This window comes from Penicillium vulpinum (assembly GCF_028829585.1).
Source record: "Penicillium vulpinum strain IBT 29486 chromosome Unknown utg000003l_segment0_segment0, whole genome shotgun sequence".
NCBI lineage: Eukaryota > Fungi > Ascomycota > Eurotiomycetes > Eurotiales > Aspergillaceae > Penicillium > Penicillium vulpinum.
This window is the reverse complement of record NW_026643243.1, coordinates 5517686-5542658: the sequence shown is the minus strand read 5'-3', so window position 1 is coordinate 5542658 and position 24973 is coordinate 5517686. Positions and strand designations below refer to the sequence as shown.

Below are 24973 nucleotides of genomic sequence, written 5' to 3'. Positions count from 1 at the left end.
CTTCTAGACCCTTGCCTGCCCCATAATTTTGTACACCGTGTATACATGTTGTACCTATCGAAGTCCCACTTCGTATTATTTGAGAACTGACGGCTTGAAAAACAAATAAATTCTTTCGGTCATATCTATGGAAGTGTAAAGAAAAAAAACACACCGAAACAGTTAAGTACACATAGAACAACGGCTTCAATACCCGCATGAATGCTTTGAAGCGTTGGTTCTAGGGCTCCCAATGGGATGCCTTCATTAGGCCTCATTTAGATCCTGCCGATCCGCTGACAGGAACAAAAGTGTCAATTACCGACGCAATCCGGTGTCCGGACAGGGCAGTATTGGGAAATCATTCCGGGCCAGTTGAGAGGGTCTCCCATTATGATGCAGGGTCAAAAACAAGGCGATGGCTACCTCTCAGGGTCTGCATTGAAAGTGAATGGTATCGGGAGAATCGAATCGGGAGAATCATGGGCCGTGGTCACACATTTACATTGGCCCACAGCTGCGGGCCAGGAGAAGCTGGTCATGTCATCGTTTATTTGGAGGTCATGGAAAGGCCACGGGTGGCGCTGACGGCAGAAGAGACGGGGGTTGAGGACCGTGTGGGGGCTGCACTACGGTTGTGGGCCATGTGTGCCTTGACAAGATGGCCCGCGGCGAGCGCGGAGCACAGGCTGAGCTCACCGGCAAGAACGGAGGCGGCAATGATACGAGACAACTGGCGGGCGTTTTCGCCGGGGGATGTCGAGTGAGCACCGCGGACACCCAGGAGGTCAAGCATAGCACCTTGAGCTTCAAGGATAGTGCCACCGCCGATGGTGCCCACCTCAATGGAAGGCATAGACACAGCGATCTGGAGGTTGCCATTGTTGCTGTTGGGGAAATTCTTGTTAGAATCTCAAAGGTCGAAAGTGATGGATGCTAAGGAAAACTTACTTCTTCATGGTTGTGATACAACTGCTGCTTTCAACGTTCTGGGCAGGATCCTGACCAGTGGCCAGGAAAATGGCAGACACAATGTTGGAAGCATGGGCGTTGAAACCACCCAAGCTGCCCGCCATCGCACTTCCGATCAAGTTCTTGCTGATGTTCAGCTCAACCAGTGCGTCGACGCTGCTCTTAAGGACACTCTTGACAACATCACCAGGAATGATAGCCTCTGCCACGACGGACTTACCACGGCCATCAGTCCAGTTGATCGCAGCGGACTTCTTATCTGTGCAGAAGTTACCGGAAAGCGAGATAATAGACATGTCCTCGAAGCCACACTCCTTGTGCATAACGTCCAGCGCCTTCTCACAACCCTTAGAGATCATGTTCATACCCATGGCATCACCAGTGGTAGTCTTGAAGCGAATGTACAGGTAAGTTCCGGCAAGAGCAGTCTTAAGACTCTGGAGACGAGCAAAGCGACTGGTCGAGTTGAAAGCCGCCATCATGATACTCCGGCCTTCCTCGGAATCGATCCAAACCTTAGCAGCGGCAGCCCGGGCCAAGGTTGGGAAAGTCACACAAGGACCACGAGTCATACCATCACCGGTCAGAACAGTCACTGCACCGCCACCGGCGTTAATTGCCTTGGAGCCACGACTCGTGCTAGCCACCAAGACACCTTCGGTAGTGGCCATGGGGATGAAGTAGTTTTGTCCGTCGATATTGAGAGGGCCAGCGACACCAAGAGGAAGGGGCAAGTAACCAATAACGTTTTCACAGCAAGCACCGTGGACAAGGCCATAGTTGTAATCCTTGTATGGGAGCTTAGAGTTTTCCAAAACGGAAGTGATAGCAGCGGTAGCAGGAGTCCGGGACACCACAGATCTGCGGATCTTCACGGCACGAGTAAACGCATCAACACGACTCATCAAGTTCTCATCCTCCATAGACTTCTCCAGCGCGTAGCCCGGAAGCTTTCCACGGAGGGAAAGATCGACCAATTCCTCATCGGTAAGCATGGGCGCACGCTTTTCTTTGAGCAGAGCCTCGCATTCTTCGGGTGTTCTGGTTGACTGTTGTTCATTTGGTTCAAACTTGGGGTAGACCTTCGGTGCGACCACAGGTTCTGCGGGAGGGGCGGGGGCAGTCTCGGGATCCTTGATACTCCAACGGGCAGCATTGAAAAGATAGCCGTTAAGGATGATGCTAAGAGTCAAAGCGGCGATGATCCACTTGCTAATAATAGGGTCTTCAACGCTCTTGAGCAGACTCTCGAGAACCTTGCCACCCACGGCATCCAAGAACTGATCGGTGTACTCGATATCAAAGGAACCAGAATCGCTAAGGGCTGCATAGTGAATGGAGGGATATTCCAACTTGTACTTGATCGGCGAAAGGATGGTAACAATAGTCTCCTGCTTCTGGCTCTTGGCAGCCACATATATACTGTCCAGGCCATTCTCTGCCACCTTGAAAGGATCAATGGGGGTAGGGGCGAAGACGCTGGAGAAACGGGAGAGCAGGCCACCATTGCCAGTATTCCGGAAAGGAATGGCTGACATGTTCACAACGTTGATCAAGATCAGACCACCAACCATGATAATCTTGAACCGGCGCACGTTGCTAGACTTGATCTTGCGACCAAAAATGCTAGTTTCCGCCTCGCCAGATCCCGCGCTAGGCCAGTCGTTGCTAGAAGCAACATTCTCAGCAACACTGTGGGTAATGCCATCCTCTTCCAAAGCCTTGCGTAGCGCCACGTGGCGCTTAATCCGAGTAATTTCGAGCTTGATGCAGAGAATGGTGGTGTAGAAGGTGAAGAGTAGCACGCAGTCAAAGAACAAGATCAAGGCTGCGAGGAAGCAGAACTGCTGGAGTCCACCTTGTACGCCAGAGGCCGCACCCAAAGCCAACAAACCGATCTCAATGCAGTAGTGCTGAACGATCTCGAAACCTTGGTCCTTGATCGCAGCTGCAATAGAGTCCTGGATGGATCTTGGTGTGCTCGATGCCAGCGGGCGAGGGGCAGCACCGGGACGAGGTCGGCGATTGTCCACAGAAGCTTTCAGAACAGCCCGAGTGAACATAATTGGCTTCTCGAATCCAATGGTGACAACCAAAAATGGAAGACCTTCAGACAGCAGGAGGAGGTTAATAGGCACACCAAGCTTAGTAGTTACGTGTAGACCAAAAAGGAATGCAAAGGAGCCAGAAAGGAGCACGGTAGCCGCAAGCCAAAAGTTGGAGCCCAATCGTCGCATCGAGAAGAAAAGTGAAACGAAGCTCAGGTGCATCGAGAGGTAGCCAAGAGCCATGATAACAATGTCAATGGTTTCCGCGTGCTTGATCAGATCCACAAAGGAGTTCCATGCATCTGCAATCCAGAGCTTTACAGCTCTGCGAGATCCATATACCGGGCCCCGAGCAGCTCGCATGATCCATTTCTTAGATTCCTCCTCATCCTCGTCCGTGGAGGGGGTGGGAATCTCCTGCACAGCTCTCAGAAGTTCTGAGACTTGGTCAAAAGGCACGGTGTAAACCAGAGAGGCGTCATGAGTGAATTGCGAGAAGAGGTTCGGGGTGTACGGGACCGAGTTGGCGGAGACATTGGCAGGGATCGGGATATCTTCAGCTGCGGGGGCAGTTGAATCAGAGTTGGTGGAATCGGGGAAGATGAGGGTTGTCAGAGCCAGGTGGTGGGCAGCAGGTTTTTCGGTCTAATATTTGATTGAGTCAGTATTTCTTTCTCGGCGCACAAGAAGAAAGGAGGAGGGGGGAACGGGCTCACCTGGGAGTCAGTCCAGGCGTCTTCTGCCTGCCACTTCCACGAAGTTGATTCTCCTAGTCGCAGATTGCGGCTTCCCTGAAGAAGGGAATCGGTATCAACCTGTCCCGCGACACCTCGGGGATCTTTAGAGGTATCAAGCAGACTGCCTTCGAGGAGACCCACGTAGGTGGTACTAGCAAGGATGGCAATGGCTACGAGTGTGTGAATAGGGTGCACACAGGCCCGGCGGGAGATGGACTGGAGGCCCGACACAATCTGACGTCTGATCCAGCTGGGTTGGGTTTCGCGCTCTTCCTCGGTTGAGCGAAGGCGTTTAGAGATAAACGAGGTAGCCATGGTGACGGGTCGCGAAGGAAGCGGTGAGGACGTCTGTTGAAGGCGCTGAGGAAGTTTTTAAGACGGTCCGCAAGGACCAGAACCTGCGAGGAAAGCCGTCGTGGAGTGATGTTTTACACCAAAACCAATGCAGAGGGGGAAATCTTTGAAATTAAGATCTAATTGTATGACCGCATGTGGGCTGCACAAGTCAGTATTCAGGTACTGGGCAGTTCCGAGCTATTCATTTGTTCTCTTAGTTAGAGCCCCAAATATCCGGACAAAAAGAGCACATACCGAGGGGAGAGATAAAGAAACTCAAGGCACAGCCCTTGGAATTGGAGGTCGTAAAGGGAAAAAAAAGTAAGGGCCCCCCTGAAGGTAAAATAATAGTTGCCCGAGACCGCTGGAATTAAGTATCGCCGACAACGGGTCGCCAAGCCATCCAGTGGGGAATCGGGTTTCGTGCGAGGTAATTTATTCCAAGTTATAAAGGATGTACAACATATGTTGTATGGTATTTTATAAAGAGAAAGGGAATAAAAATAATATATATATATATATAGATTAAGAGGGGGTGAGAAGAATGGGAAGAACAATAATAAGACCGATAAACCGGATCCCCGAGTCAAGCTGACATTGAGAAAAGGGATAACCCAGGGTTGCCTAGATAGGATGCAGGCTGCAATATTCAATACAGAATGTGCATATAGTGGCTTGAATATATGTAGTGATAATTGAAGGATATTCGAATATTTATACGAATATAAAGTGAAGTATCAAGATTTGAAGTGAACTTGACAGGTTTTAATATACAGAGACCCCTTAGAAGAAAATTTTCAGTGGCAATACAAAGTACAGATTGAACTACGGAGTAAATAATATTACTTACCCTAGGAAATACCTACGATCCCCAAAGGAATCTGGAGTTATTAGTTAACTAGTACTATTGGACAGACATTTGTTTATCTCTTTGTTCTTATGCATGTCGATCCCTTTATAGTCATGGGACACAGCATACAACCTTGCCATGTTGTGCAATATAAGTGAAATGGGAATTGAATGACGTCTCTTAAAAACCCTTGTAGGATATTTTCATATATATTCCTCCGATCTCGACGACTTTACGTGATAGAAAATCGAATAAACGATCAGCGACTCCACTCGTTTCGTTCAGTATGTATTCAAATTGAGGGTTTTCTTCCGTCCACGTCAGCCACATTACCCTTAGTCTGAAGAGGAAACTCGAAAGAGGTAGTGAGCATCCAATCTGCGAGTCCATGCTAAAAAAGAATCCACCTGGTGGAGCTCCGGAGAAATCAGATAAAAATCTGATAACTCTTGAGTCAAATCATCATCTCGGATTGACCCGGTGCAGACTCCATATATCCATATTAAGCTCGGTAACCGAGCTTGCCAAGCGAAAAGGGTGAAAAAGATAAGATCGTTTACTCTGTAAATCCCGAGTGCTCCGAAATTTGCTGCGAATTTTCAGGCGCCTTAGGCTTTCCCGCTCCGTTTTAGTGCTCACTTATTGTTGATCACTCCAGGGCTGAGTATAAGCGTCCACATAGCCCTGGAGGCACTCACTAAGCATTATATAAGTCCATAGGCTCGGGAACTCCGGGCTTCTGCACTTGGACAGCCCCCAAGTGGCTGCTTACTGCGCATGTATCTTACACCGGGGAGCGCTCGTTGGTGCTATAGAGACGGAGTGATTATGATTCCCCCATTGCCTTTAAAGAGATCATATGTACGACCATATCTAGCGTGGATCCTTCCCATCCCACCTCGTAGTTTCCATTTTGCTCCGATGAATCAAGGGCGACATCTCCCGAGATGTTGACAGCGGGGATGTAATGTTCTCAGGAAACTCGTCTGGGTCCCATTCTACTGTCTTGGCATTTGCGGTATTTTGGTCAACGTGTTTGCAATTGTGTAAGTAGACTGCAATGTCAGGCTCTGCCTGGGGCAGACAGCATATCCTCTCGGATTTCAGCGAAAATGACACCGGTGATGATAGCTCAAGGGTCATCCCGGTGAGTCGAGCTGATGGGGTATGCAAAGTAAGCATGTAAAAGAATCTTTCGAAACAAGCACCGAACGACCTGGCGGTACGAGCAACACCAGAGTGGGTCTATCGGCAGCTTCAGAGGGCGTTGTAACAGCCTGAATTATTACAAGCAAAGGCTGCCCAATTTCCGTAAAAAAATAGCCAGGCTTGTCGATAATGGTACCTAGCTAAGCCATGGTCGGTAGTTAATGAACTCTAAACTGTACAGGGGATCGGAAGACATTACCTAGCAAGTACCCGGTTCTCGTTAGCTTGTCTATGTATCTAGCAGGGGACCTACGAGGATCGCAAACATTGGGACCAGATGGGGAGTAAGCTGCATCTATATCAACGGATAGGAGGTTTTTGGCTCAAGGATGGCGCAATTATCTACGGTGGGATACATATACCTCTGATAGATAACAAATTCTAAACAGGTACGAAGTTCAAATGAATCATCTTATCATCATTCTCAGCCAAAGAAAAATTTCAGAATTCTCTTTGGTCTATCTTCAACTCGACAACAATGCAATTGTAGAAATTACTCCTAAGTGGAGATGAGGCAGTTCAGATTTTGAGTAGACGCTAGCAAAATATAGAAACCGAAAAAGCAAACGATGACATGACAACTTTGCGAGGAGCAAAGGTAGGTTAGTGGGTTCTCTACGCGAGGATCCGGAGATTAATAGTAACTAATAGTAACTGTCACTATTGCTTCCAAGTCTGTGCCGCATATATCGCACATTAACAGTGTTCAAACCGCTTTTAGCCAACTATATACTTCAGTATATAAGAATAATAATGCCAATAATTACAATGTCCTTTCAGACAACCGGTCTATTGATATAATTGTGTACAACACATCCAATATTGAAGTGCCGTTGTAGAGGCGCCCAGGAAGCAAGTTCAGTTTTACTACAACAAATCGTTTGTTAGAAGCCTCGAACAACGACCACAACGAGAAAACACCAGTATATTCCCTGCTAAATGTTGGCCTAATGGAGATGACGATTGATAGTATTGCGCTTTCGCGCTTTCATTTGCGAGAATGGTCGCCAAAGTGAAGCATGGCGAGATGGCCATTCCGGAACGTCAGAGGAATCATCTTGCAGTCTTTCCAATGTTTGGATTGGAAATACGAGGATAGGAGAAACAATCTTAAAATAGCAGAAGGGACTAAGGGAGAAAGTCTGATTATTTATTGTGACAAATCTATAAATTGTTCAAAATTAGAGGTATCATTAAGTTAAGTATTCTGTGGATTCCCTATGTGGCAGGTGACCAGGTGAAATTGAAAAATGCAAACAGAGCAATCTTCAGGAAATTAAAGCGCTAAATAGGACCCTTTTTGGCTTTCTCTTTCTCTTTCAGAGATTCAAGGGGTTTGTCTTTTGTTAATTTCGACTCTGACGGCGAAGCGCCCAGGGGTCCCAATCAGCCAATGAGCGTGCTGGCTGAGCCATTCGACCTGCACACTCGCGACATACTACTTGCAAGCTTGCAAGCTTGGAAGATCAAACACCTAGAGTCATGCAACTGCAACAGTTACGCGCCAGGAGCGGAACCAAGCATGTCTCAAAATATCCCATGGCTCTAAATATCTCCCGAGAACTGAGCCTTCCCATCCAATCATTCCCTACTTTGTCTAGAAGCCCCCAAGAGCATTGGGCTTGTATCTCGGTCTATTAAGAGGATTTATTGTTATGATGATGGTTTGGTGTCAGGTTCTAGAGCCTCTCCAATTAGACGCGAAGACTTCAAATCAGACAATGGTTTCTTTATGTGTAACAGACTCCCTTGAAACTTTTCTAACCTTTCTTATCCTTATTTTCGTTGCGGCCTGGGGGTGTTTGGTGAAAGATTGACAGCCCATTGTCTATTCACATCTATTGTCACAGGTCAATCATCCCAATGATCCTATTCATCTCGACAAAGCCCATTGTTGCAGCCTTCGACCTGGTCACTTCATCGATCTTCTAGACTCAATAAATACGGCACTTCCCGCTTAAACAACCCTACTTCTGCTCCATATCTCTATGCTCAAAGAAAGCAATACTGCAATATCTACTCGAATTGACGCCGCCGGCCGCCGTCCTTTTCAAGTTCACAAAATCTCATTCTTACATTCTTTGACCTCGAGCCCTACATATCTACAACCGCTATCGCAATGTTGATCATCGTATTGATAACACTTCTTGCTCTATACACTCCGACACAAGCTCATTCTTGGGTGGAAGAGCTCACCGTCATTGCACCAAATGGAACTTTTGTCGGCACTCCAGGATATGCCCGAGGGAACTACTTGCGCACGACATCGGGCTTTAGCGACACCGCCATGACCTACTTGATTCCTCCCAACACAAGGGCAAATGTGACTGAGATTCTGCCAACCGACAAGATGTGCAAGGACACCCAGCAGGATCAGACTCAGTCCGAGGGAAGCCCTCGGCTCCAAGCCAGCGCTGGGGCGGCGATTGCTCTTCGCTACCAAGAGAACGGCCATGTCACACTTCCTCAAACCCAGCCCGGAAAGCCCGCGAATCGAGGAACTGTTTATGTATATGGCACCACTGAGCCCAAGACAGGCGAGAAATTCCTCGATGTCCATGGAGCCTGGACCCAAGATGGCACTGGAGGTGATGGACGGGGGGTGCTCCTGTCAGTACAGAACTACGACGATGGCCGTTGCTACCAGGTCAATTCGGGGGAAATCTCAGGGACTCGACGAGCGAAGTACACCCACACAGCAGATCCGCAGATGGGAGCAGACCTCTGGTGTCAGCAGGATATTCAACTGCCCTCAAACGCTCCCAGCGGAAAGCCTTACACAATTTATTGGGTGTGGGACTGGCCCACCGCTGCAAGTGTTGATCTCACATATCCTAATGGAAAGGCCGAGATATACACAACTTGTATGGATGTGGATTTGGTGAACATAGTCACCAAGCAGGCAATCAAGAGTGACTATGATATTGACCAAGATCTCAACAATGCTGCAATCCCTTCACAGTTCGATGCACTTGGCAGTCCAATATCTTCACAGGTACCATCACAGGTATCCTCTCAGGTATCTTCTCAGCCGACCACTTCCTCCCAGCCAACAACTTTTGTCACATCGGTAGCTATGACAGGGGTTGAACCTAAAACAGTGACAGTGACAGATTGGGAGATCAGCACAAGCACTGTATTTGTGCCTGGGAGTCAACCCACGTAAAGTGGAGTTCAAAGACCAAAACATCCTAGATAGGACAATGTAACTGAAAATCTGAATGAAATGACAACCCTTTTGTTCCATTGTAAGCTAATCAGCCTAAAAACTAAATCAATATATCAGATACCCTAGATATGTATGTAAATGATATGCTTTGCAAGTAATATAAGCGAAGATGAAGGCATACAACATAACAATCCCATATAAACCCCTTTAGTCCCAAACGGGAATAGACGAAACCAGACTTGAAACACGCTAATGTTGGTCAGCACGTGACTTATCGACGGGTTCAAGCTTCACCCATTCACACAGCCAACTCTGTGACTCTTGAGCGGCTGCCTTGCATATTGGCTGATTCCTGCTGCTTCCTTTGATACATTCCATCTCCATAAATCATATTGTCCAACAACAAACAGCCCCTCTCCGACCCCAAAAACCAACTACGCGCTGATCATTATACCAGTTCAACCTACAACCTAGACAGGTATGGCAATATCCGAGCATTCACTCAGTCTATTTCTCCTCAAATTTCCCCATTTCCCATGTGGCCTTGGCTTAATCCTTGTCGCTGTGCGATTTGCACATTCTTTCCCGCATAAGCGCTGTGCCTCTGTTACACTTATATCTGACATTAGCCCTTTCTGCAGTTTTCTGCTATATTTAGCAATTCCCTGCCCTCGAGATCGCGGGACAAACGGCTAGAACAGCGGTCTCGATTTCGCCAATCCCACTTTGAACGGATATTCTACTACGCAAACCTTGCAAATCCGCTGGGTTTTTCTCAATCGTTGTCATCCCATCGTGAGGTCCTCCCCGTCGCGGTTCGGCGTTCCACTCGGGCCACATTTGCCCCCCCCCCCCTCGTGTCGTTTGCCGATTACCCACCCATTCACCGTCCACCAAACCGGAGCCCCCTAGGATAAACATCCTTTTTTTTTGCTCGAAACGCTTGACCTTCTAAAGGCTACCCCTGGTTTGAATCAGACGAGCCCAATATCGTTTTTGGCCCCTTACGACCTTGGCGCTTGCTACATCGTACCTGAACTCGGTATCTCTTCGGTCTCCGATCACAAGATATACCTTCCTTGTTTAATCCGAAGGGACACCCGCTGGTTGCGACTCCAAATTTCAATAACTTGGACTGCGTCAATCGCAATGCGAAACTAGAGCGCCAACCACGCGACCGATGAGCCACCCCACATTTCCTTTACTGAGATCCGCCCCGTTATTCCTCATTCCGAACCCAATTCTGGGTCTTTCTCCATGTCAACCATGATGTCCTCTCCCACATCATCGCAGAACATTCTGTCCACAAATAATCTTTCGGTCTTACCACCCATCCTCACTGATGGGACGGTGAAAAGGTCATCGACGCATCCGAAGGATCGGCTCTCCACTTATTCCAATGTCTCGCTTGCATCACAAAATCGATCGCGCCCAGGCTCCCATGTCTTCCCCATTTTCCATACCAGCCTTCCATATGCGCTTGTGCGAGACTTCGCCTACCCATCTACTCACCCTCTCCATTATGGGCCTCCCCCTCCTCGCGCCTCCGGGGTCTCCACACCGGCGAGTGAACATCGGCGTCTCTCCGATCCACCACCTTCGTGGGATATGTCGCGGGGATGGTCAACAGCCCAATCGGGCATAGAACCTCAAATTAGCTATGTCCATCAACAGTTGCCAGCCATGTCATTTGGAGATGGACCGCCATACAGCGAGGATGAGGACCTGCATAGCCCAGTTGTGACCTCGCGTCATCGCAAGAAGACATCCGACATGAATGGTCTTGTAGATGAGAGAGTCATGTCTGGAACTGGCCATGCAGGGAACAATGATCGCGGGATGCTCGTTGGGATTAACGCCGATGGCAGCGAGACTTATTATGTAAATGATGGAGACGCGTCAAATGATGGACCAGGTGGTGAGTATGTGACATATCCAGCAAATGAAGGACGGTATTCAATCATGGGATACAGCGCCACGGGTGGTCAGCAGGGTAATGGACATGACCCTGGCTTTGAGTCCGAAGATGAAACCCCCGGTGAGAACCGGTACTCCAGAGATTATCAGTTTGCGGTTGGCTGCCCAGATGAAGAGATGCATGGAAAAGCTGTTGCACTCTTTGACTTTACACGAGAGCATGAGAACGAACTGCCTCTTACCGAGGGGCAAGTGATTTATGTTTCATACCGGCATGGCCAGGGCTGGCTGGTTGCAGAAGATCCCAAGACAGGGGAGAATGGCCTTGTCCCGGAGGAGTTTGTGCGTCTCCTCCGAGATATCGAAGGAGGTTTGACGTCGCTGAATGGGGAACCGAACCCTGAGATCACCGGGGCCGCAGACATCAGTCTAGACTCCACCGAGTCTGATCAACTATCTACGCCTACTCAGGTAGGGCAGCCTTCATTTGATGTGAATGCTCAGTCTGAGGACAAAGCCACCAACGGTAATACCCCAGCTGCCGCCCCAATGGAAGGCGCAGATGCATCTCATGCGTCTCAATCTGCGCCGGATACTGGGATCTCGACCGGTAAAGCGACCGAGGGTGCCGACAAGCGCTCTACCACGCCGATCACGACCTGATCCAATTGTATGTCGGCCCTGAATGGCTTTGTTCGATCCATGCAAAATCTTGGCGGTGCTCCGTGCACGAGGAGAGATTGGCTGTCTGTTTCAAGTTGCACCCGCCATGAAACCTTGACAACGATCAACAAAGCTTGGCATCCTCTACTGTCCTGTCAGTGACTTGGGAGACCTCAGGCATGAAACACGCAGTTGGCTGGCTATGTGAGCTGTTTCATTGATGAACACTCAATCAGCACCTCCTTGGTGGATCACCCGCAAAACCCGAACCACCTAATCTCCGAGACCTTTCAGAGCTCCATCTCAAATGTCTTTTTTCTTTTTGCCCCTTGAACCACCTTCCCCTTCGGACGATTTCGTCAGATATAAACCCTCCTCTTTTTGTCCAGCCTTTTATTCAGCCCATCTTCCCGCGATGAATTACCCACCGCAAGTTCCTCTTTATTAACGTATATCATCCCTTCTTCACGATTCCAATTTATGTCTTCTAATCATGCACGTTGGGGAAACATAACCTGGGACTGAAGAGGATTGAGAATCCTTCTTTTACTACATACCCCAAGTTCTTTTTGCCATATTGTCGTCTTATCTGTTCTGTCTTCCCCACAATGCCTCTTATTAACTCCCCGTCGTCTTCCCTCCCCTGTATTTAGTTCCCTTCCAGCGCAGGCGTTATACCAGCATCAATGAGCATCAGCATAATGCCTATTCCATCTATTCAGTTACCACTATCATAAGATATCCCATGTTTAACCCCCGATCAATATGTCTACATGGCTTCATCGAATGCCAGTGTATTCCAGCTGATTTACTATGAGACAAACCGTGCAAAAAGGCCAGGCATTCACCTCTACCTACAACATATTTATAGCTTACCTCACAGAAAACTACATGTGTAGTGAGCCGTCCATTAGCTATTGATGGATGGGGCATGGAATTGAGCCTCGGTTTTGAATCTAAAAGATATTCAAACTATAGGTATCCAAAATAAACGTAAAACGCAATGCCTCCAATATAATCTCCCGTCAAATGGACCGGATATCAAAGTCCTCGAATAGGCAAAAGAAAACCAAGTATCAAAACTACATAGACAAACTAGCCAGGCATCTAGGTGGAGGACTTAGAAAAGTGAGTCCCTTCATCGAAACCGGCAACTCCATACCTGCTGTTTAGTTAGCCAAATCCACAAAAACAAGAAACTCTGTTGCAAAAAGGAGAGAGGGGCGGGGCTGTATGGGTGTGGTATATGAAGATACCGACCTTTGGCCCCTTAGTACCTGTCCTCGTTGCGGAACAGAGCACATACAAAAAACTAGCCAGGCATATCAGGGTCGTATCAACAAGAAAGCCAGAAAACAAAGCGTAAACAACATAAAAGCATGAGCAGTGAAGAGGCCCTAATATATCTAAATACCGCGATACTACCGATAGATCAAGCAATCGATATATCATTCTTCAGTGATAAATGGACAGTTTGCTTTTTAGCGCCACTAGCAAAACACCAAATATGCGAAGACCGGAATTTCCGGCTCTGGAAACGCGTATATAGAAGAGATCGTGACATATGACAGGATTTTACGTGAAGTGGGGTGGCGAAATTTTAGCAACCTGTTCTGCTATAGTGCAGATATAACTAGGTAGGAAGCCAACGGGGAAACTGCACAAATGATAATGCAATGGAGTGTACAAGAACAACAGAAAAAGGAAGAATGAAAAAAAAAGACCAAGTCAAATCTGGAATTCTGAATGCTAAAATCATGGCCACATATCGCAAATTGAAGAAGCGAGCATGGACTCAGGGGGAAAAGAAGGAGAGCGGTGAGGAATTGCCTTGCTAGCTGATCAACCAAGCAGATCGTCAAAGGCCGAGCTAGACTGTTGCTTTTGCTGGGGCTGGCTGGGTGTGGAGGCGGTACTGGAGGGAGCTGGGGCGCCCCAGATGCCAGCGCTGGCTTTTTCCTTGGCCATGCTGGCAAGATTAGGGCCCTTGTTTGTGCCGGTGTTGGACTTCTGGATGCCAGCGCTGGCGCTGGCGGTCGACCACAGCGAGCCGAAGACGTCACCCGAGGGCTTCTTGGCTGCTGCTGAAGCTGGCTTGTTCGCTGTGATTGAGGGTGAAGCCATGGAGGAGCTGGCTGAGTGAGAGGAGCCAGAATGTTGGGGCACGCTGACGGAGGTGAAGTAGTTGGGTGTAGCAGCTTGGTACCCAGTGGGCCTCTGCTGTTGAATCGGGGCCATCTGCGAAAGAGGAGTAGCCTTCCCGCTGGAAGAAGGGGTGGGGGTGGCCGATTTGAATCCAACCAGCCCGTTGATGTTGGCACCCTGAGAGGCCGAGATTGGCTGGGGCGCAACGAATTGGGTGTTTGAACTTGTGCTGGCAGTGGAAGCTGGAGGGGGGATGGCGAAGTTTGACGACTGAGTAGGCTGGGTAGCCGGGGTTGCGGACTGGAAGTCGTCGAAGTCGTCGTCGTCGACCGGGGATGGGTCAAGCATATTGAGAGCATTGCTGGCGGGTTGCTTGCCGGTCGAGGTAGAAGCTGTGGTAGTGACAGGCTCGTCGTCGCCAAAGTCAAAGAGGTCCGCTACAGGCGCAGGAGCTGGCTCAGGCTTCTTTGCCTGGGGCTTCGCCCGGGCAGCAGGCTCACGCGAGCGTGCTGGGGCATCTCCCTCGTCATACTCGTCATATTCTTCGAAGCGGTTGGACCGGTGTCCACTGTCCTGGAAGTCGATGCCAGCTTGCCCGCCAGATTCTCCGCCAAAGCCGCCACCGTCGCCATAGACACCTCCGCTGTATCCACCGTACCCCATACTCTCGCTACCAAAGCCTCCATAACGGCCCGAGCCTGAGCTGGACATACCGGCACCCATACCACCTTCGAAGCCACTGAACTTGTTGCGGTTGTTCTTGGCCTTCTTTCTTTCGGTCCGAATTTGATCCACATCACCTAGCAATTTCACGAGCTCGGATGACCGGTTGCGCACATTGATACCCTGGTCCTTCCCGTTCGCATCAATGTAGTGGAACTGCCGCAGCATCCGAATCAACGACATGTGGGATCGTGCATCATCGACGACTCGTTCGGAACCGTTCTTAACAAGGAATTCGAGGAGCTGGAGGCTCTATGATTTGGGGGAAAAAATAGGTTTAGCCATAGCACATCCGCATATATAATCATGCTTCTCGTACCTTATAGATCTGTCGCCATTCCTCTGCAGCCTTGTCGGTGAATCGCTTGTAGATAAGGGGCATGATCTCATTCAGTAATTGGCTGAATCAAGGGAAGGTCAGCGCATGCGCATTGGTACGGGTAAGTTCAGGCAATATGGACTGACTAGTTGTGCGTTCCATTGGCGATGTCCTGCATCAACGTGGTCGAGGCACCCCAGGGTTCATTGTTTGTAGCTTCCCGGACCTGACTTGCGTAAGCTTTGTATCGCACAATCCTTTCATTTCACCTAGCAAAATCGTGTTGCTTTGCGCATAGGTGGGCGATTGTATACGAACCTTGGATTCCATCTCGGTATAGTTCATGACAGCTATGACGGAACAGTCAAATCAGTCTCCGCAGATTGCAAGACACATGCAAGTCAATTCGGCTTTGTTCATAACGAACTCGGACCAAGCGGGATTTGAACTTACCATTCTGTACCTTGCGAACACCAGCCTTGAGGTCATACAAGGTCAAGTTGCTGACCTGATCTTTGAGGTTGGAGAAGTCCATGGTGAGGGTCGACTGCTAGTCGTCCGGACAAGTATGGGGAAACGAGGATCCGAGAGAAAAGATAATAGCAGCACAGGCAATTGGAAGCCGAGCACAAAAAGAACCAGAAATCCCTGAGGACTAAAGTGGACAGTTGGAGGGGGGAAGATGCCCGGTTTCCATCTGGCAACCCGATTGAATGCGCCACGTCACGTGGTAACCCCTGACCAAGCCTTGTATACTTCGGATGGGAACGATTATGCTACTTAATTTTTTACTTTCTACTTGAAGAGTTTTCTGGAAAATTGAATTGGTTTGCAATTGATACTGAATGGTATCATACTGTGTACATGTTATTCGCCCGTATAGACCGAACGCTATCGCTATCGAAATCAACAAAATACCCATGGTATCTTAAACAAAAGACAAAAAGAAAAGAGAGAAAAAAAAAGACAGAAAATAATAATATCAATAAGAATGTGTACCCAGTTCATCCCTCATCAAGTCCATAAGCCATGACTCTCACTCGTTATAGAACTTCTTCATGATCAAATGCAAGAAAAGGTTGACGTTGACCCGCATCTGTCCGTCAAAGAAGTCCATGAATTGCGTGTTGTTGAATTGAGCCTGCAGCAAGTCGTCCAGCGGTACCTGTGCATTAGCGCCGGGAATCATCATGACACCGCTGCTCCCGTCAATGGTGAATACACCAACTTCGTTGCTTGAGATGGTCAAGTCGACCCGATCCCACTGCCGCTCGGCGTAGCCCTTCCAGGCAACCAAAACACCTCGGTCTGCTAGAGTGCGCGCAGAGTATTTGTAAGATCCAAATTTGAATACCTTGCCGGATTTTTGCAGCTCTCGTTGATGATCCCATTGTTTGGTAAACGGCATCAGGAATCGCTTCTTTCCCTTCTTGTTCTGCAACGTGATCATGGCCTGCTCAATGTAGTCGTTGTATGTCTTGAGCTGCTGGTCTAGGTAGACAGCCTGGCCACTAAGTCGCTGAGAGGTCAAACGGGCACCCTCCAGTTCACGCTCTCGCTGAATTCTCCGGCGATGCTTGGTACGGATATCGCTGGCGATGGCGTTCAACAAATCCTGATAATAGTTGTGACGATTGATCTTGCCTTTCTGTTCAAGCCGAAGGATATTCTCGAGTGCAATTCCTTTAAGCTCGGAGTAGCTCATAGCACTAATGTCAATTAAGCTATTGGCCTCAGAGTAGGCGCCTCGGCGATGGTTATTAGTGTTCAGTTCTTCCCGAACCAAAGTATGCCACCGCTCCTCGTCCTCGGCTGTCGGTGGCTTGAGCATGACGTCCATTAGGTTGGCACCGGATTGGACTCGGATGATGTAGAGGATGCAGCGCTTAGTTTCCATAAACAGCGTCTTCACCTCTGCTTCGGGGTCTGGAAGGTAGAGTTAGAAAGATGAACAGGTAACGGCTTGCTTGCATTTCTTACCTTCAATCTGGGCCAACTTGGGATTCAGTGTGAGATTGATCTCAGTAGAGCTGACGCCCATCAATTCGTTCTGGTTACTCTTGACGTTGCCAAGTTCTCGCACAAGTTCTTTGAGGAAGTCATCAGGGTGGGGGCACATGTAGTTAATCTCAGAAGCCACAAGCTGGTGAATAGAGAAGATGTCAGACATCTTAATGTACAGGGTGGGTTTGGCCTTGGCATAGAGATCGTTGAATTCATCGATGTCGAAATAGGCCTCTGCATCCTGGACTGAGATCATCTGACCCCAGATACGCCCTAAGCGCTGGATTGAATCTCCAATGTAGTTGTTGAGCGGCTGGAGATAAACATTTTCTGCCCCAAAGAGTCTCCCAGATGCAATCTGAGCGACGACTTTGGAGATTTCTCCGAGATTTCGCTTTTGTTCTTGGGTGAGGCCTCGATCGATCACACCATACTTCTCTGGCTCCAGTACAGCAGGCTGGAAGTAATTTTTCCATACCCAGTGGCCGACCGTCTGAAGAATGAATCCCGGGTCCTCAGCAGGGAACTTCTCGAGTAGATTTTGATACATCTGCTGTGCAAGATATCTGACACCGAATGGCATACGGTACAAGAAGTCCTCAAGACCCAGGAATAATTGGTCAACAATGTCACGAAGATCTTGCAGATGTTGAATAAATGTCTCTCTGGTTTCAGGATCTCTGATTGCTTCTTCTCTGGGGAGATCCGGTTGTCGGCGGCTTCGTTGGCCTGTTTGAAGCTCCTCGTTGTTGATTGCGGAGCGGTAGATCTGAATTGGATCACTCTCCAAATCAAGATCTGGGTTTTCAACAACAGACTCCTTTACGACAGGCCCCAAGACATCACGCATGAACTTCCGGTCCCGTGGTGACTTGGTATATGAGGCGAAAAGCTTGTTCCAGAAGGAGGTGCAGCGCAAATATTCAGGAAGAGATGTGAAGCTTTCAATGTCCTGCTTGATGGCTCGTGCCAGAAGCTTAATGAGATAATACTCCTCGCGTCGTTTCTGGGAATATCCAAAGAGACCCATCATCAAGTGGCGGATCCGCTCATATTCCTTGTCCGAGGTGTTGACCTCGCGCAGTCGTCGGAACAAGCGAGCTAGGTACTGTGATTGGGTTTGGAGGAGGAAGAAAAACACTTGGTACTGGTCCAACTTTCTCCTTGACGTCTTGTTAAGGGCCTTGAGATCGTAGGGATCCTTGGAAGAAATCTCGGTGTTGGATAGCAAGTTGCCAATGTGGCCACCGAAGTGCTTTTGGTGCTTGACGACTTCATCCAAGGTAATCTTGTTCTTGACAAGAAGTGCAATCTTGATATCAAGTTGGCTGATGTATTGTTCAGCAAGCTCGTTTTGTCGCACTTGTTGAACAACCACCTTCCGCAGGCGCTCGAATTCGATCTCTTCGTCAAAGTCAAAATCGCTGTCGTTGAGAAGATGCACAAAGCCCTTGACTGTTCCAACAGGTGGATTTTTCCCGCTTGTCAAGCTCTTATAAGCCTGGCCTTGAATGCGGGCTCGGATAACACTCTGGGCCTTGATCACCTTCTCCATGTTTTCATTATAATGTTGGCGTCTTTCCTCAAAGCGATTGCAGACAATGTGTCCCCTGATGCGTGCTTGGAAGTCCGTAATGAAGTCTTCCTCTGCTTCCAGGTCCGTCAGAACTTCGCCAACTTCAACTCGCGCAAGCATTGCCCGAGTTAAAGATTGGAGTTGCACAATTTCTTCCTCATTATCTTCAAGGTTAGACAATATGTCGCCCACCTCCATTCGTGAGATAGCAGCACGGGCAAGGGCTTGCAGATCAATGATAGCATGTTCCTGCTGTTCCAGCTCATGTCGCTGTGCAAGTAGGTAGTTCCTGTGGATGACGCCACGGGATCGGGACTGTAGTTCCAAGATAGAACATCCTTCCTCGAGCAATGTGGTCCTCTGGGCATCCAGGGATTCTCTCAAAGCCTGTCCCCTGAGAGTGGCCTGCAGGTCGATCACTGGTAGTAGATGTTCCGCAAGCTCGGTACGAATGGCCGAGGTGTTTTTTCTTACCGCAGCGGCCCGCGCGATAGCTTGCAGTGCAGTACACTCATTTTCGGTTTCTTCAAGTTCCTCCAGCAGCAGAGTTTGGCGTTCCCTGGCAATCAGAGCCCTGACAATTGATTGAATGCAGACAATTTGAGGTGCTTCGTTGTTGAGCAGAACCTTCATCTGAGACAAGTTTTGACGGGCAATCGATCCTCGAATGACCGCTTGAAGCGACTTGACGGGTGTTTCAATTAGTTTCACCTCATGAGAATGGGCATTCATCTGTCTTCGTTGCAAGGCACCACGAATGGCTGCCTGGAATGACTTGACGGAAGTGCCAACCTGCTCCACTTCTTGAGACTGAGCATTCATCTGTCTTCGTTGTAAGGTGCCACGGATGGCAGCTTGAAGCAACCTAACGGAACTGCCAACCTGCTTCACCTCTTGAGACTGAGCATTCATCTGTCTCCGTTGCAATGTACCACGGATGGCGGCTTGGAGCAACTTGACGGAGCTGCCAACTTGTTTCAGCTCTTGAGACTGAGCATTTATCTGGCTACGTTGTAAGGCACCGCGGATGAAAGCTTGAAGTGATTGCACATCATTTTCAGCATGTCGGGACTCTTCGTATTGGTCGCCAACATTCATGCGTTGCAATGCACCTCTTATCGCGGCCTGGATCTGCTTGATGCCGGACTCTTCTCGTCGGGCGCGAGTTTTTAGGTGACTAGCTTGGGCACGAGCCCTAGCCCCCCGAATCAGACTCTGTAATTGCAGAACATCTGTTTCCTGGGATTGCCGCCATTGCCTGTCACCTTGCTGACCGCGACGTACAATAAAGCCTCGGCTAATGGCCTGCAGCCCAACTGCAAACTGGAGCATGCTTAGACGGTATGCACTAATTTGCCGTGCCCAATCACCACGCAGACGTGACTGTAGCTCAATGAGGAGAGGTTCAAAGTCCCACAGATCGTTCATTGTGTTGCCAAGCTGTAAGCGCATCATAGCTCCTCTAATTTGGGCCTGGAAATCACAAATTGAGACTTCATTTTCGTGCAATTCTCGATCAATACGGTCCTCCTCCGATTCAACAGGCTCAGGTTCTGGTTCAGGCTCCGCACCAAAGTTTGCAGCCATACCCGCAAAGCTAGGCATGCTCACACCAGCCTTGTCCAGTCCTTTTTGGGTCTTCTCAAGTTCGTGGTGTTCAAACTCGAGCTGACCAACCAAATTGCCCATGCGGAAGTCTAGCATACCATTTTTGAAGAGCAACCATGACAACGCGTGAATACAGTGTATGACCTTGGGAAGGTTTTTCTTTTCATACAAGTCGATGAGTTCAAATCGAAACAGCTCTGGTAACTCAATTTCATCAAGGAATCGGAAAAACAAGGCGATGTTGTCTGAATGGCGGTATTGTAACTTGGGGTGTCGGAAAATGCGAAGGGTCTTGCCTGCATACATTGCTTGCACCACCTCCGCCAAAGTGACACCATCTCGCAGTCCTTCCTCCAGCTGAACAATTGGTGGAATTTGCTTTTGAATAACATCTTCAATCCACTGTTTAGCTTCTCCAATGTGGCACAGATACTCGTATGCTTGGATGAATTGTCGCTGCTGATCCATCCAATTGCCGGCAGCCCAAGAGGATGCCTTCGGCTTTTCAGGAGATATTGCACCATTTCTTCCAGCTACGGAGCCGGCTCGTTTGAGGCGTCGTCGGCCTTGCAAACCCACCACAGAGGCTGCGGCCGCGCCAAATTCGTTTTCGCCAGACTGTGCAAACTTCGAGAGAGTTCTAAGATGGCCTGTGGATGATTTTTGCAACGTTTCAAGCTCAGGTGCAGAGAGCGCAGCAGTCAGCTGCGGTGGATGTAGCAATGTCTTTTGGGGAGACGAAGGACGCGATGTTCCGGGCACAGTAGACCAATGGTTAGGAGAGGTGGGCGGTGGGGGGCTCTGGGCCTCGTAGTTGTGTGTTTTGTGACGTGGAGACTGGTTCTCCTGGAGATGGAGATTACGCGATTCGGGGGTGCCAGGTCGATTTTCCTTCCACGGGCTAGATTCGCCGATTGTTTGGCTTCGTGAATGTCGGTACCCACCACTCTTCGTGGTTGACGATGGGGTATTAGGGGCTTGTTGTAGTGGTCGTAGAGATCGGCGAATATTGTCATATGCTGTACCAGCATTTGACCAATTTCCTCGTTCCATTGCGTCCGTAACAGTCGTTGCTGAGCTCATACTGCTTGTCTCACTCTTCCCTCGGAAGTGACCCAGGTTGTTTGATACTGATGCATTAGAGGAGACAGTACTAGTCCGACTAGGAGCGAACGTGCTTGACGCGACAGAATATGTAGACGAGTTCGTGGACGCTGTCGACCCGTGTCGTAACGGGCTGGTCGACTGCGAGGGAAAGTCCGTCTGGGCCCGCTTGAGGGATGGAAATTGAGTTGACATCATTTAATCTCAGGGTGGCATGCAAAATTAGATTGGAGAATATCGCGCTGCTTTGACCGCATCCCTGCTCTGGTGGTAGAAGCGGAATGCGCAGGTTAAACAAGGTCTCCAAGACCTTTTTCGGACAGATGTTTTGGAGATAACATTCAAGGGCAACCTCCCATGACTTGGCGAGAAAAATCCAATAGACGCGCGACTTGTGTCAACACAAGCTCTGGACTCGTGTATCCCCGATGATGGAATTGTTGACGGTGGGGGCAAGTGCGACCAAGATTCCCCAAAGTGGGCGCAGGGGGCACAACAAATCTCTAGATCGGGTATAGCGCCATCAGGTGATTGTGGCTTGTCGATCTTGAATCACGTGCAATGAAGAACTAAGAGATTGTGTTACTCGACAGGTCACACCTTGAACATGGACCTGTTACTTACTATACGCTTATTACCCATTTGCAATTACTCCAATGTCTGAAATCGCAAAGGTCTCTCACAGTAAAGTTGCTCGATAAGCTGAACATTCCTTCCAATACAAATATCTGACCTGTCAGTATCAGGATGCCTGCAGTCTTGGCAAAAGTGGCTTGTGCAATTAGGCAGGTCTAAGTGGGCTCGTAGTCCCGTGCGACCAACATGATCTTTCACGATCTCTCAAGTCACCAAGTACGGAACCCGTAGCCGTTGTACAAAGCACAAAGTAGACCGCCAATTGATACGCATAACTACGTGCTCCATTCTCGCTGATATCTTAAGAGCTTTGTTCGCTTCTGAGAGGGGGCATGACTCTCTACTTCCAGACTTTCCCCCAATAAATATATCATGCTCGACACTGACATAAACAATCCTCCTTATCTTGGCGGTTAAAATATATGTCGTTGCTCAACGTCCATAGATATATATAACAGGCAATAAGTTCGGTGTGAATTCAGATATATCATTGAAAGCCAAAGAAACCATTTCAGATATGATATCGCATATTTATCTAAATTCGGGTGCTTTATATACCGTACAAAAAATGGCGCAATAATCCCACAGAGCGTTTGAAAGGCAAGTTGCCGATTAAACCGACCCCGCCAATAAATCCATGGATGCAACCACCAACCCGTGGACCTTAACTTTGATTCTCTTATCACTGACTTCGGTGAATTAATTTTCTTCCTCCCATAACTTCCATCATGGCATCACTGCTTTCTCAACCTCGCTACATCTACAAAATTGTGCCTTCCACCACCCCAGTCCGCGAGCCAATTCCTGACCGGCTTGTGGTAAGCGAACTGGATGAGACCTCTGGCTTCATCCACCTCTCGATGGCACACCAGGTGGGAAACACATTGAAAACATTTTTCACGGAGGAACCACTTGTGTATGTATTGCGGATCGAATATCATCGTGTGATCCAAGATATCCGCTGGGAGTCCCCAGACGGCAAAGTATGCGGCCCTCGACCCGGCGAAGGACTCTTCCCAGTAAGTTGAATATATCGGTGTGAAATTGAAATTTTCTGAAATAAAGCCTAGCATCTCTACAATGGACTCAAACTGGGCAGAGAGGAGATTGAGAGTGTCGCCATCTGGCAGAATGACGAGGGATGGAACAAAGCTCTTACTGCAGCGAAGCCATGGCTCCTGTACTGATTTTATATCCCGTTGAATTTCAATTTGATACCAATGACAAGCACACATTCAGAAAAATGTTCCACCAACCCCTCCACTGGTATAGATCGCTCCCTGTAACACCATTTAGTCGCCAAGCGGGTAACAGTGCAGCACTTGCCCATCTGCAAATGTAGTGATTATATATTATATATTAGCCGACAGTTCAAAAAATGGGAAGGGGTTGAAGATGTGGGATATTGACCACTCACAGTATAGAGAAGCACCCGCACTAGCTAAGAAGACGAAGCTTGTAGCAACCTCACTAGGCTCACCTGGTCGGCCGAGACCAACTTTCTGACCCCATCCTTCCATCTGTTGGGCACTTCGGGTGTCAACTTGAATTGGTGTATAGATCGCACCTGGACTGGAATTGGAAATACGTCAGTATGTACCTTCAATCAGTCATGGATGGATGATCCTCACGCGACTGCATTGACTCGAATACCCTTAGGAATCAAATATGTTGCTAAAGCCCTAGTAAAACTAATGATAGCTCCCTTAGTTGCAGCATAATCAATCATGTTTCCTGAACCACGAAAAGCCACAATAGAAGAAGTATTGATGATCCTGGAGAAAGAGCATGAGTATATGTTGATATAATATATTAGACAAGAGAGCACCTACGAATCACCTCGTGCCATATGAGGAAGAGCAAACTTCGCCATGGCAATCATCTGAACTATATTCGTACTGAAGATGTCTTCAGTCTTATCCAGATCGATGTCTTCAAATTCCGTACATCGGTACTGTTTCAACGCATTATTGACCAATATATTGATCGTGCCGTATCTGTAAATTCTCAGGGTCAGTCATTTGTTCATACTTGAAACAGTACTCCATACTGACTTCTTGACATGTTCATCCACTGCGTGGCGACATAGGTTGCGATCTCTCAAATCACCTGAGATAAGAAGGCAGGTCCTCTTCTCTTGCTCAACAGACGTTTTGGTTGCCTCTGCGTCTGGCTGTTCCGAGGGCAAAAAAACGATGGTAACATCCGCACCCTCTCTAGTCATCAAAATAGCAACTGATCGTCCAATCCCAGAACTAAGAGATGATTAACCCAACTAAGTTTGTTCCTGCAAAGTTGCTACACATACTCTCCGCCGGTAATTAGAGCATTTTTGCCTTTCAGCTTCCCAGAACCCGCATATTCAGCAAAGCCGCAAGAGCCCTCTAGTTTGGTTGACTCACTGGCCTCTGTCATTATGCTCTCCAATCTAGCACACCATCTAAGTGGAATTATTTCATTCGGGTAAAATATCACTCACCCCGGCTTGTTCTGAGCCTGTGCCGACGGTGCAGGCTTGAAGGCGCCATGTTCACCCATAGAAGATTCCATGCTGATAGGAGAAACGATGTTTAGAATAATTGGATAAAATGATACCACCTTTAAGACGCTGTGTTTGCCGCATTCGTTACTATCATCCTGTCGTCATATGGCTACAGATCCATACGGGAATCGAAGCCGCTGGCGAGATCGCTGATCCGTTGCACGGCCAACCAGGCATATAAAAAATGAATCTCCCTTCGTTCAATGGTTTTGTATAGGGATCAATAGCATCTTGACAATTATAACCAACTGACATTGGGCATTTACTACCGACTTCGAAAGCTGTGCTGTACGGCATCTGATATTTATATCCAATTAATCGGCAATATGCCTTTCATAAGAGCGCATATCGGAATCAAGGTAACAACGTTACATTATTCTATTAAAGTACATAAGGTCTTAGCACGATCTACATACTAGTACCGACGTACATACAT

The 24973-nt window shown here is 48.4% G+C and overlaps 8 protein-coding genes across 8 annotated transcripts; 4 read left to right on the top strand and 4 right to left on the bottom strand.

The window, feature by feature from the left end:
* Positions 1-529: 529 nt before the first annotated feature.
* hmg1 (HMG-CoA reductase) lies at positions 530-4051 on the bottom strand (the record flags this gene model as incomplete). Its single annotated transcript, XM_057254838.1, has 3 exons — positions 530-866; positions 931-3644; positions 3716-4051. The coding sequence occupies 3 exons, from the start codon at positions 4049-4051 to the stop codon at positions 530-532; spliced, it is 3387 nt and encodes a 1128-aa protein (XP_057108700.1).
* Positions 4052-8250: 4199 nt separating this feature from the next.
* Positions 8251-9297, top strand: N7479_007143 (uncharacterized protein; the record flags this gene model as incomplete). Its single annotated transcript, XM_057254837.1, has 1 exon — positions 8251-9297. One exon carries the CDS (start codon positions 8251-8253, stop codon positions 9295-9297), a length of 1047 nt encoding a protein of 348 aa, XP_057108699.1.
* Positions 9298-10566: 1269 nt separating this feature from the next.
* On the top strand, positions 10567-11880 carry N7479_007142 (adaptor protein NBP2; the record flags this gene model as incomplete). Its single annotated transcript, XM_057254836.1, has 1 exon — positions 10567-11880. One exon carries the CDS (start codon positions 10567-10569, stop codon positions 11878-11880), a length of 1314 nt encoding a protein of 437 aa, XP_057108698.1.
* A 179-nt stretch (positions 11881-12059) lies between these two features.
* N7479_007141 (uncharacterized protein) lies at positions 12060-12299 on the top strand (the record flags this gene model as incomplete). Its single annotated transcript, XM_057254835.1, has 2 exons — positions 12060-12071; positions 12117-12299. 2 exons carry the CDS (start codon positions 12060-12062, stop codon positions 12297-12299), a joined length of 195 nt encoding a protein of 64 aa, XP_057108697.1.
* A 1423-nt stretch (positions 12300-13722) lies between these two features.
* On the bottom strand, positions 13723-15602 carry N7479_007140 (ENTH domain-containing protein; the record flags this gene model as incomplete). The annotated part of the gene is made up of 5 exons (XM_057254834.1): positions 13723-15000; positions 15068-15149; positions 15214-15293; positions 15386-15417; positions 15521-15602. 5 exons carry the CDS (start codon positions 15600-15602, stop codon positions 13723-13725), a joined length of 1554 nt encoding a protein of 517 aa, XP_057108696.1.
* Positions 15603-16103: 501 nt separating this feature from the next.
* On the bottom strand, positions 16104-21557 carry N7479_007139 (putative Ras GTPase activating protein; the record flags this gene model as incomplete). The annotated part of the gene is made up of 2 exons (XM_057254833.1): positions 16104-16993; positions 17048-21557. The coding sequence occupies 2 exons, from the start codon at positions 21555-21557 to the stop codon at positions 16104-16106; spliced, it is 5400 nt and encodes a 1799-aa protein (XP_057108695.1).
* Positions 21558-22723: 1166 nt separating this feature from the next.
* N7479_007138 (DUF952 domain-containing protein) lies at positions 22724-23182 on the top strand (the record flags this gene model as incomplete). The annotated part of the gene is made up of 2 exons (XM_057254832.1): positions 22724-23014; positions 23066-23182. 2 exons carry the CDS (start codon positions 22724-22726, stop codon positions 23180-23182), a joined length of 408 nt encoding a protein of 135 aa, XP_057108694.1.
* Positions 23183-23287: 105 nt separating this feature from the next.
* On the bottom strand, positions 23288-24545 carry N7479_007137 (oxidoreductase, short-chain dehydrogenase/reductase family; the record flags this gene model as incomplete). The annotated part of the gene is made up of 7 exons (XM_057254831.1): positions 23288-23325; positions 23413-23567; positions 23627-23770; positions 23828-23992; positions 24050-24250; positions 24304-24423; positions 24475-24545. 7 exons carry the CDS (start codon positions 24543-24545, stop codon positions 23288-23290), a joined length of 894 nt encoding a protein of 297 aa, XP_057108693.1.
* Between the last annotated feature and the right edge of the window lie 428 nt (positions 24546-24973).